This window comes from Alligator sinensis, unplaced genomic scaffold (assembly GCF_000455745.1).
Source record: "Alligator sinensis unplaced genomic scaffold, ASM45574v1 scaffold1208_1, whole genome shotgun sequence".
NCBI classification, from domain to species: domain Eukaryota; kingdom Metazoa; phylum Chordata; order Crocodylia; family Alligatoridae; genus Alligator; species Alligator sinensis.
In genome coordinates, this window is record NW_005842782.1 from 578,332 (window position 1) to 590,824 (window position 12,493).

Here is a 12,493-nt window from a genome sequence, read left to right on the forward strand (position 1 = left end):
AAGAAGCTTGTGCGGGTGTGTCCGGGAGCAGTTTTCACTGCCCCCGACCCCCACCACTGAGTCCATCCCTGCCCAGCTCTCCTACTGTTTCTGTGGCAGGCAGCAGGTGGAATCGGCTCTCAATACAGTCCATGGGATTAAAGAGCTCTCCCAGAAGCGGGAAGCAGAGCTCCCAGCACAGTGCAGGTGGATGGGGGGTTCTTTGTGGCTCCCTGGATCACATGTTGTTCCTTGGCCTCAATTCCCAGCTGGGCCATGCCGGGAGTAGTCAAAGAGATGGACAGTATCCCAGCCCCACTGTCCTGATAACAGCAAGAGGGACCTGGGGCTATCAGCCCTCCAGTGCTTGCTCTGTTTCAGCCCCCTTCTTGCTGGGACTTTACTGGAAGACAAAAGAGACGGGGCTGGCTGGGACCCCGTTGTGACAGGGCAGCTTCTGGATCAGCCCTGCTTCCCCCGCTGTAAGGAGGAGCTCACGAGGCTACCGCCTGCAGGATTCATCTGTCAGGAGAGAAAAAAAAAGGGGGAACTGAGTAGGGAAGCAGAGGTAGCAACTGGAGAACCAAAAGGGGAAGGGAAGCCAGGAGTCCACACTCCCAGGCTCCAGGGCTTGAAATCACTAGGCCCCTCCTTCCCTCCCATGCTGGAGAGAGGTCGCAGGTATCCCACCTCCCAGCCCCCACAAACACATCTCTAACCCTCCCTCACCCCACTGTGTGCCCCAAGGTGAGGAGAGAGCCCAGGTGTCCTGCCTTGCAGCTCCCCAGTACTCTGATCCACTAGGTACTTGACCACAGCAGCAAGGCGCACTGGGAAACTGGAAGTGAGCGAGGGGGCTGGGAGCACAGCTGCAGCTACACGGGTTGCAGGGGAGGAACAATTTGTCAGACGCATGGAAACTGGAATAGGCTGGATGGATGCCTTTGTTCCAGGGCATGAGCTGCACCCCGCCATTCCCCGCGACAGCCAGCAGATGGAGCCTTCAGGCCTGCAGCTGGGTGAGCAATAGCCTTGTCCAGGGGTGGGCAGCACAGCAGAGAGATGCTAAGATTTTCCAGGTGGTCCTTCAGGGCTGACTACACCCTGTTCCCGTGGCACAGTGCCCCTTATGGCATGGGATCAGCCCTGCCTGCCAGAAACAGCATCCCCCACCCCAACCTCCGGCAGCACAGGAGACTCACCCACAATGAGGGGCTTGGTCCCGAGCACCCCTGGGATGCCCCGATGAAGAAGCAGAAGCTCCTCCTCTTCCTCATCGTCCTCCCCATGGGGGTTGGCCGAGGGTGGGAGGTCCAACTCCTCAGGGGGTCCAAACTCCTCCAGCAAGGACCCCTCCGATGGGTACTGGAAAGTGCGCTCCAGCTGGCTCTCGCTGAATGAAATCTTCAGCTGAATGGGAAAGGCAGGGAGGATCAGACCAGCAAGCCCATCTAGTCTGACATCTCAGCCCCTCTCCACCCCCTGCCTGGATTGCCATCTAGCCTGGAGTCCTGCCTCTTAGCACACTGGATAGATGCTTGTCTCCCCTGTCCCCCATCAAGCAAGACCCTGTAATTACCAATTGCTGTGTCCTGTCTTACACCCTGCAGTAACATGCCAATGGGGTGTACGCATGGCATGAAGAGCCCCTGCAACAACAAGTCTGGGCTTGGGCTCCACCACTCTCGAGGGGCCCTACAATAACACCTGTGTACTGAGGCCTGGAGACCCTTCAGGAGCAAACGATACAGGCTGAGAAATCCACCCCTCCCCAACAAACCACAGGACCCAGCCCCAGAGCTGGGACCCACTCCACCAACAACACACCCACAGTCCCACAATAACGCCCACGTGCTGAGCTTCCCTGCTGCCAAGAGCTCCTCCAGCAGTAGCCGTTTCATACTCAAGGCTCCACTTGTTCGATTCAAATTCCCCCTCATTAAATTCAAGGCACCCTTTGGAAGGTGCCAGCTCTTTGTTTTTACTCTTTTTTGACTACAGAAAAATAATAGAACGATTCTTCTGTTGCAAAGAACTCAGACAGACCACCAAAGGTCAGAATGCTTTTAACACTATGGCTTCCTATCTGAAATCTCTGGGTTTATCTTGTGTAGTATGTTTGCACCTTAGCAGTGCTAACATTGTGTGGCACCCCATGGCACCCTTGAAATGGTGTAAAGGTACCCCAGGGGGGCTGCAACATCCTGGTTGAGACTCGCTGTCCTACAACAACAAAGCAGTAACATTAGACCCTCCAGTAACAGAGCAGTCAATTAAACCCCTTGCTGCTTACAGGAGACCCTAGCATAACAAACCCTTTGGGACCCTTCATGGCTCTCTCCCCTCTGCCATGGGGTCTGGTGGGTGTCCCTGCCAAGAGGGTGCCCCTGCCCCCACCCCAGCCGGGCACAGAGCAGCAGGAGACACAGCAGGAGATAAACCCTGCAGGAAATGAGATTAGTTGTCCTGTCCTGCCTGCAGAGAAAAACGATTTCACCAAGGGCAACAGCCTCCTCTTCACCTTGAGGTGCAGCCAGGCTAGGCCACAAATAGCGATAGGGGAAGGAGGGGCCCTAATGCAGCACTTGGATATGCCCACGCCACGTCTGGGGTAGAGCAGGTGGAGTCATAGCCGCACAGGGATCACACCCCTGGTGCTGAGATGCAACCGCCTCTGAGGTGGGACGGCTGGGTCATAGCCACACAGCTGCTGGGGGCAAGAAGGGAAAGTGTCAGGACTCTGCCTGATCATGGCTATGGGGCGCAGGATTTTGGATAGTAGTATGGAGCCGAGTTCTGGCCAGATGTGTGAACAGTCAGGGCTTCAGTGGTACATATCAGCCGTGGATGGCACAGTCCTTCTGGTAGACATGCTAGGGACCCTGCCAGAGCTCTCTGTGGCCCAGTGCCCCTGACTGCTGACCTGGGGTGCTAGGGTGAGCACTGTCTGCAAAAAGTCAGCGTCCCCTGACCCTGCCTGTCTGCAGTGGTCTTCCAGCTCAGCACAGCCCCAGTGCCCTGCTGCTCTGCCTGCCTCAGGGCTTAGCCCAGGTGCTGCCCACCACCCCCACCCACTGCCAGCCCAAAATATAGGGTGACATGGGGGTGGTCTTTGATCTGCCTCTGAAGATCTGCTGCCCAAGTGGTTCCCATGGGAATTAATCCCTCCCTGCTCTCTGCTAATCACAATTAACTGAAGGTTATTAACAAGCTGGGGGAAGGGCAGGGGCTGGGGAAGGTGGGAGAGGGGTCACATGGCAGGGAGGAATTTGTCTTGGGGTTCAGGGAGCTTTGTGGTGGTTGTCCATCTTGGGAGAGTGATGGGGGAAAGCCTGAAAGGGAGTGGGGGATGGTGGGGCCACGCTGCCAGACAGCCACCAGTATGGAGAATGAGGGGATGTGACAGCAGAGATGAAAGAGTGCATGCATGACAGAGGACAGGCCCTAGGGAAGCACAGGGAGGAAGGGAGTGTGAAAGCTGGGGAGTGCAAAACAGCGAGCCCATGGAGCGGTGGAGTACAGAGAGCATGTGTGGCAGAAAAGAAAAGCATAGTTTGTAGGGTCGGAAGGGACCTGAGCAGATCATCTAGTCCAACCCCCTGTCATGGCAGGAAAGAGTACTGGGGTCAAATGACCCTGGCAAGGTGTTTATCCAGCCTCCTCTTCACCTTGGAGCCAGCACCACTTCTCTTGGAAGTTGGTTCCAGATCCTAGCCGCCCTGACAGTGAAGTAGCGCTTCCTGATGTCTAGTCTGAATCTACCCTCTGCCAGCTTGTGACCGTTATTTCTTGTCACTCCTGGGAGCGCTCGGGGGAACAGGGACTCCCCCAATGCCTGCTGGTCCCCTCTGACTAGTTTGTAAGTGGCCACTAGATCCCCCTCAGCCTTCTCTTGTGGAGGCTGAACAGGTTCAGGTCCCGTAGCCTCTCCTCGTAGGGCCTGCCCTCTTGGACCTGCTTGAGATGCATCTGTGGATGCATAACAAGGTACGGTTGGTCTTCCTGACTGTGTCCCAACACTGTCGGCCCATGTTCATTTTGGCATCAATAATGACTCCAAGATCCTTTTCTGACTCTGCACTGATGAGAAGGGAGTTCCCCAGCCTGTAGGTATGCTGCTGGTTCTTCCTCCCCAGGTGCAGCACCTTGCACTTGTCAGTGTTGAAACCCATCCTGTTCTCATCCGCCCACCCCTGTAACCTGTCTAGGTCCAATTGCAGCCTATTCCTCCCTTCTAGCATGCCCACATCACCCACATCCTAGTGTCGTCTGCGAATCTGAACAGGGTGCTTTTTACCCCCTCGTCCAAGTCACTAATGAAGATGTTGAACAGTGCAGGTCCGAGGACCAAGCCCTGGGGATCCCACTGCCCACAATCACTCTCTGGGTGTGGCCCTCCAGCCAGTTAGTGACCCATCTGACTGTGTAGGTGTTGACGCCACAGTCCCCTAGTTATTTAATGAGAATGGGGTGAGAGACAGTGTTGAAGGCCTTTCTAAAGTCCAGAAAGATTATGTCCACTGCTACACCTGCATCCAAGGATTTTGTGACCTGGTCATAGAAGGCCACCAGGTTGGTCTGACAGGACCTGCCTCTAATGAACCCGTGTTGGTTGCCCCTAGGCATAACCTCCCCTGCCGGCCCCTCGTGGACATGCGCCAGGATAATTTTCTCAAAAAGCTTACCCAGGATCGAGGTAAGACTGACTGGCCTATAGTTTCCTGGGTCCTCCTTCCTCCCTTTTTTGAAAATGGGAACCACATTGGTCCTTTTCCAGTCCTCTGGCACCACACCAGAGCACCATGAGTGCTCGTAAAGCTGTGCCAGGGGTCCCGCCATGACCTCTGTTCATTCCCTCAGCACCCTGGGGTGGAGATTGTCAGGCCCAGCTGATTTAAATACGTCCAGTCCCTCCAGAAGTTCCCTGACTAGGTTCTCACTGACCCTAGTCCTGGGCGCGCCTCCCCTGGTGCCTATGGGGATCCCGGTGTGGGGTGCGACGTGGTCCCTGCTCAGAAAAATGGAGGCAAAGAAATTGTTAAATAGGTTAGCTTTGTCACATGGGGGAGTCTGAGAAGCAAGAAGTGAAAGGAGGATAGGAGCGAGACAGGTGCAGGGGGGGAAGTCACTGACAGAACAACAGAATGAGGAAATGTGGGAGAAAATGGGGTGTGAAACAGCGAGAAGAAGAGGTGTGAAAGTGGAAGAGGGCCCGAGAAAGACGAGAGTGGAAACCTCAGGGAGGAGGAATAAAGGAGAGAGGGCTAACAAGACTGAAAGAGCAGGGTAAGAGTGAAAACGAACAGGAGGAGAGGAAGGTGAGGCAGTGCAGGGGAGCTGAAAGAACAGCAGGAGAAAGTCTAAAAAGAAGAGGAAGAGGCCTCCGGGGACAAAAGCCATGGGGGAAGAGGAAAAGATGGGGAAGGAGGAGTGGGACAGCTGGAAGCAGAAGCATAATGCGGGGAAAGGCAGAGTGAAGAGAATATGGAAAAAACCCAAGCAAGTCCAAGTGGAGGAGTGGACGGGATTAAGAGCAAGAGAATGTGTGCGGGAGGGAGGGCAGGAGAGAGTGGGTGATGGAAAGAAAGAAGGAAAAGCAGTGAGAGGAGGGGCAAGAGGCTGAGACAAAGGAAGAATGAATGGTCTCGCCATACTCTCTGTCTCTTTTCCCCTACACCCCTCTCTTCCCTGACCCCCCTCTTCTTCCCTGGGCTTCTCGTGCTGCTGCCCCTCCTCTCCCCCAGCTGCTGCCCCCCCTCCGGGCCCAGCTCTGGAATGTGCCTGAGTCACTGGCTCTGCCCTGCTGCCGGCTCCTAAATAAGGAAAGAGCAGGCCTGGCTCAGGGGGAGGGGAGGCTGGGATCCAGCTGCTGTTCCACGACACACAGCTGTAGCCCTGCTCCGTCCTGGCTCCTCCAGATAGGCTACCCACCACCTGTCAAGGCCAGAGCCCGGGGTGGGGGGACAGACTTGGCACTGACCTCCAATCTGAACTGTGACCAGCCCGACAGGCGGCAGAGCCCCACTCCCCAGCCCTCTGCGCAGGGAACAGCTGGGAACCTCCTGACCGTGATGTACCAGACATGGTTGCAAATCTCTCAGCTCCTGCCACTGTCTGGAGGCAGCCACTAATCTCCAAACCCAGTTCCAATTTTTACCCAGGCCTGCAGCCATCCAGTCCCCCTGCCACGCTCCAGAGCCTGGGCCTGTGCGGTGCCTAGCACCATCTCCGCACCACTTGTCAGGATGCCTCATTCCCCCACCCAGCACAGTCTCCCTGCTGCTGTCCTCCTGGCCCTTTTTCCGTGCCTTAGAGCTTGGGGTGGAGTGTGGGGAGCTCAGAGAGGACTGATGTACTGATATCAGCTGGACTCCTGCTGGCCTCGTGCCAGCCATCTGCAAACCAGCTCCAGCGAGCTCTGTCCCCTCTGTGGTGGTTTCTGGAAGAAAGTGTGTGGTCCTGTCCCTGCCCAGACCCCAAAGTGCCTATGACAAACCCAGAGCAAGAAGTGGAGACCATCAGGGTATAAGAACACCGTGTGGCCTGCTAGGTAAACCGGCAATAGAGACACCAGTAAGACGCCTACTCCATCCCTCAAGCTCTCCATCCCTCCATCCTCTTTTTTTAAAATTTTTTTTATCTCAGCCAAATCAGTTACAAATTCTATCGACTAAGCAGAGCTCAATTGTTCAAATCTATGTGGTGCCATGCCCTCCCTTCCAGACTCATCACCCCAGGGCTTCAGATACTCCCAAATCCATGGCAGGCATCCTGCATGCAAGCGCCAAGCCCAGAGGCCTTGGAGTTCAGATGGCCCCTAGTCTCGCATGGCCCTACAGAAAAGGCTGATGGAGCAAGCTATAGAGAAATCCTGAAGCAATCCCACACTATAGAGATATTCTGATAGCAATCCCCCATCACCAAAAACTGTGTAGCCAAGATCCTCGCCCAGGAGGCTATGGTACGGGACCTGCCTGCAGTGCAATGCACAAGTCTCCACCCTCCACTACACCATGTCATTCAAGGCTGGGAAGAAGGGGCTCTCCCCAAACCACTTGGGCTGAAATCATTACCATGGTATCTCCCCTGCCAAGTAAGTCCATCCCTCCATCCATCTGTCTTCCACTCCCCCCACAGCCTGGACTGATCGATGCCTAACCCCGCCAACCATCCTTCCTACTTTCAGTTGATCTATCCACCCACCACAAGCCCTAGCTCTCCCACATCTGACCTGTTCCTCTGCCCTCAGCTCTACCCATCCATGCTCCACTATTTCCACCTATCCATCCCCAGTTTGCTCTCTCTGTGGCCTGCTCCGCCTAGTACCAAGAGACATGGTTCATGGGATACCACAGGACACTGAACCATGTGCTTGGCTCCAGGGGCAGTAGTCCTGCCCCTGCCCCACCCCCCCAGACAGAGGCCAGATGTGGCGAGTTGGACTTTGGACATACCATGTTTTGGCATTTGCAGGAAAGGGAACCAGTGGCTGCTCTGGCCACAGCCTCATCCTCTGGAAGACCCTACAATAAATCCCATAACTTGCTCCTAACAGGTGGGGGCAGGAATGGCCCTGGGTTGAGACCTCAAGAGTCCCAATGCCTTCGCCAACTGGTCCCATCCACCCCAGTGGGGCCTGACTCCTCCAAGGGCCACTGCCTCCTGCTCAAGAGCCTGTGTAGCACCCACACAGTGATGGTGAGCAGCAGCACAAGCAAGGTGTGGGCTGAAAACCCTGCCAGGAAGTGGAGTAAGCACAGGGGCAGAGTGTCTGCACTGAGCTGCACGCTCCAGCTAACAAGCCCTGAGCTCATTTGCTCACAGCTCCCTGCAGGAGCTGCAGGGCTAGCGTGGGCAGATGCCACCCAAGCAGCAGGCAGAGGTGCATGTCAGCCCCTTGCTGCTGGTGCTGCCTGCATCCTGCAGGTCAGGGCCCAGGGGAGGTGTTTCCATCTCAGGGGCTTTCTCAGAACTGGGAATGAAACCCAGGAGTCCTGGCTCCCAGACCCCAGTCTCATCACAGCTCCTCTGAGCCGTCCCTCTCCCTGGTCCCGCAGGGAACTGTCCTTGTCAAAGGGAATTAGCTAAATTAAGAAGTGGATTGTTTGTGTAATTGCCTCTAGTGGTCTAATGCTATTGATGGAGGCTGCCCAAGGACAATGGCTGATGTTATACCCTGGCTCACAGCCTTGGGACCCCGATTTGAAGGGGTCAGGTGATAGCTTTGCTATCCTCATCCAACCTTTAATATTGATTGAATTCCTTTCACTTGCTCCAGCCCCTTTTGTTAGGTGTTTGGCTGGCTAACTTGCAGTGGTTGGTGAGGATAGGAAAACTGAGGTACAAAAGGGGTTGATGGCAGAACTAGAAAAAGGACCCAGGCGTCCTGGCTCCCAGCCTCCCAGCTGTAGCCCACTCCCTTTCCCAGAGCTGGGGAAGGAACCCAGGAGCCCCGTTGTTCCTGCCCCCCTGCCGTAGACCACAAGAGCCCACTCCTCTCCCAGACCTGGGGACAGGACCCAGGCGTCCTGGCTCCCAGCCACTCCACCAGCTGCTGCTTTTGCTCTACGCTGCAACAACCACTTCCTGAGCTGGGCTGGCCTGACCTCACTCTCCCCTCCCTTTTCCGCCCCATATGTTTCCCACTTCCTGTTTTCAAAAAGATGCAGGGTTGGGGGGAGAAGGGGCTGGACTGGGCACCCCAGAGGCCTCTGGATAATTAATGCCCAGGGTGGGGGCCAGCTGGGACAGTAGCTGAAAGTCCTCACCCTACACAGCGCTTCCTAGAGACACTGCAGCCCCTGCAGGGATCCTCCTCTGAGGATGGGGCCCGTACAAAGTTGGAGGGGAGTAGGGTCACTGGTCCTGCTGGGAGCTGGGTTGAGGCCTGACAACTTATGACATGTCAATGAGAATGAAACCAGAGCTCTCCTAGGGGGGAAGGGCTCTGTTTCACATCTCCCTGGTGCCAGGCTGGGGAAATCAAGTCAAGATCCCTGCAAAGATGCACTTGGGAGGTTATAGGCATGGGGAGAGGGGTGACTGGGAGCTTTGGGGGGACATTAATGAGGCATCCCAGTGACGTCCATTCTGGAGGAGATGAAGGGTTAAGGTGCCCTCCCCTTGCTTATAGTAACTGTGGCAACCTTGTCAACGTTGACCTCAGCGTTTTTAATGACTTCCTTTGGAAAAAAACGGCTAGCAGCTCCTGCCTGCAGGAGCTCAAGGGGGCCATGATCCCCTCCCCCCTCACACCTCCCTCCAGCCCTTATCTCCTGCCAGCCCCATAACCCTTCCCCCACCGCAGTCCAGTCCTCCCTGCCCGGTGTACACTGTGGGACCCTATCCCAGGCTGGGCAGGGGCCAGCACAGACTGGGCCTTGGCCTGTCCCCTGGCATATGTCTGTTCTCCCACAGCCTGCGCTCTGCCTGATCCATGTACACACACTCGCACACAAAGCCACAGACTGTGTGTGCATTGCCCCGTCTCTGAGCCTCTTTCATGATCGTAACTCTCCCACAGCCTCTGGGTCTTTCTCTTCCTGTTGTGGACACAGACACTTCCTCTGTTTCTGTCTCTTTCTCACCATGTCTCATAAAGCTCTCCCCGAGCTGGGTTACAACCAGACATCCTCTCTCCTGGGCACCTCCCTTTCTCATCTCCTAGACCCCATTCCCCTCCCTGAGCTAGGAGAGAGCCCAGGAGTCCTGGCTCCAGTCTCCCCCTGCTTTGACAGCAGACCCAACGCTCCTTCCAGAGCTGTGGATGAACCGCAGGAATCCTGACTCCCAGCCCTCTCCGCTCTAGTCCCCAGGTAGCATGCCTGCCCTACCGGAGACAGCTGCATGTTAACAGGGAGGAGGGTGGGGACATGACTCCTGTATGAGAACATGCCCTGAGGCCCTTTATGAAAAATCCAGGTGAGTCCATGGGGTTGAGATGGGAGAGAAACAGGACGGAGCCACACCCCTAAGCTCACCACCTTCCCTTGCTCTTGGGAACTGCAGGGGGGGGGGGGGGGGAGGCACTAGGGAAGAGCAAAGGCTGGGCAAGGCAGCGCAGCCCCAGGGCGTCTGCAAGGGCAGTGGGCTCCAGGCTTGAGCTATGAGACCCAGCCAGGGGGCAGCTGAGGACAACTGGCAGAGTGAGGAGAGGGTGGACACATCTGGGTGGGAAGGGAAAGAACAAGGGTGTTTTGCAGAAAAAATGCCAGGCTGATCCACTAAGGATGGATGGCAACATGTATCTAACTGGGGACAGAACCCAGGTGTCCTGACACCCAGCCTCTAACCCACTCCCCTCCCCCTCCACGCCGAGAAGAAAAGAGGAAGTGCTGACTCAGTATTACACTCTCACCTCCCCATCCCACCCCTCTGAGCTGCCCCTTCCCTACCCCTGCATACAGCTGTCCTCATGCTCCCTTCACTGCCCTACTGCTCAGCTCCTTGCACTGCCCCACTGCAGGCCTCTGCGCTGCTGGCACTGGTCAAGGGAAGAAGGAGGGGAGCAAGTTGCTGTGGGGAGCTGATGTCAGCACTGCTTTCTCTGTGGACTGGGGGGGTGGTGGCTCAGCCTGGAGCCTGAGGATGAAAAGGCGAAAGCAAGCAAGCAAGGCACTCCAAGCCTGCTGCAGCCAGACAGCCCTGCACTGGAGTGAACCCAGAAGGACCTGACTGCTTCAGCCTGTCCTGAAGATAAGGGGCAGCTGGTGCTGAAACATCCAGCAGAAGGAGGAAGAACCAGAGCAGGATGCCTCTGCCAGGGCTATCAGGACAGCACTGCCTGGGGAGCACTGGGCACTATTCTAGAGGGGAGTTGTCCCAGGGCAATGGCCTGTGCCTTGACATGCTAAAGTGGTCCTGCAACAGTCCAGAAAGAGAGCCTGCGTGTTTTAGAGTGGCATCCCAACCATACAGTCCAGAGCTTCAACATGCTGCCCCTCTACCACGGTGCAGAGCAACCTCAATGCACTCCAAAAAGCACTCACAACCCATGAGATCTAGAGTGACCCCCCACCCCAAGATCTACACCTTCAGCACATGGCTTCCCAGGGGGGAAGGGAAAGAACAAGGGTATGGCCTTGAGTGATGGCCTCTGCAGTCCAGAACAGCCCTCACCGGAGCTATGTTCTACAACCTAGAGCTCAAGCCACCTTGCCCATCCATGGGGCCCTAAAGCAACCTGTCACTGGTGTACGGAGGGAGAATCCTGCTGACTATTCCAGAGCAACACTGTCTGCATTTGAGAGCACCAGCCAGCCACTTGTTTTAGATCTGCACTGTGCTACCCTTCTACCGCATCACCTGGCATCTAGAGCAGTGGTTCTCAACCTTTTTTGTACCAGGACCCATTTGTAAACTTCGACAGCCAGTCTTGACCTAATGCCCCTCACTCCTGACCCACTGCCCCCTGCTCCTGGGCCTAGTGTGTAAGGCAGGGGGGTCGTATGTGGGCTATGGGGGGCCCCAAGCAGCCCCCTGCAAGCTGGAACTCTGCCAGCCTGCATGGGAAAAGCCACGGTTTCCCATGGTTTTTTCCTTTAAAGGAGAATCCATTTTGAACGTTTGCTTGCAAGCCCTTTCATATATTCTTGCGACCCACTTTTGAGTTGCAACCCACAGGTTGAAAAACACTGATATAGAGTGCCAGCCCTTCCCACGTCATATTCTAGGTCTGTAATCCATTGCTCTTTCAGTGCATTCAGGAAAAACAGACACTTCGTTCTGGAGGGAAACCCCTCTGCCCATAAAGGTTCAGAGCGCTGGTTACTGCAGTGTCTTGCCATCGTGGCACTGTATCTCAGTGCTCTGCAGCACCCACTGCTATTGATTTCTACAATAATGGGCACCAATGGGTTCTAGAGCAACAGCCAAAGGAATTTTCTAAAGCAGGGGATAAGGCTCTTATCATGCAAACACATGCATTGAGGCAAACCTTGGCCAGCACAGAGCTGCTCTGGAAGGTGAAGGTTGAGCCCCAGCAGAGTGGATTGAGAATAAAGTCCCCACCTTACTCTGGAGTAACAGTTCCTGCAATGGTTCAGAACAACAATCATGGCAAGAGGCCAGGGCCACAGGTATGTGGGACCAGACCCTGAGCTACTCAAAGTGGAAGTTAAATCATCACTAGCAGGGGAATCTACTCCTGATGGGGGGAGAGGGTGTCTAGTGTGTACCAAATGGGGCATGCTCTAAATCAGGAGTGTCCAACCGGCAGTTCGTATGCTACATGCAGCTTGTGAGGACTCCTGCAGCTGCCTTTCCTACTGCTGTGTGGCACGTAAAGCCTCAGGATTGTGGGGGCTGTGTGCTGCTGGTGGAGCCAAGGGGGCTGGGGGCCATGTGTGGTTGGTGGTGTAGGATACTGGGGGAGACGCCCCCAGTGTATATGGCCTGTGCGCTGTTTGATTCCCGGCCACGCCAAAATTGCAGAGCCGTTCTCTGAAGTATTAAAGGGGCCACAGTGACACCTGTCATAGGAGCTGGCCTGTAGGAGGTTATAGGAGCATTCCTG

The 12,493-nt window shown here is 55.6% G+C and overlaps 1 protein-coding gene across 1 annotated transcript in view; it reads right to left on the reverse strand.

Moving 5' to 3' along the window:
* Nucleotides 1-6: 6 nt before the first annotated feature.
* The window catches only part of PPP1R18 (protein phosphatase 1 regulatory subunit 18), a 17,612-nt gene continuing 5,125 nt past the window's right edge, over nt 7-12,493 (reverse strand). The window contains 2 exon segments of the mRNA XM_006034924.3: nt 7-501; nt 1,182-1,389. Of these exon segments, the coding sequence (XP_006034986.2) occupies nt 482-501; nt 1,182-1,389 (228 nt within the window). The 3' untranslated portion in view covers nt 7-481.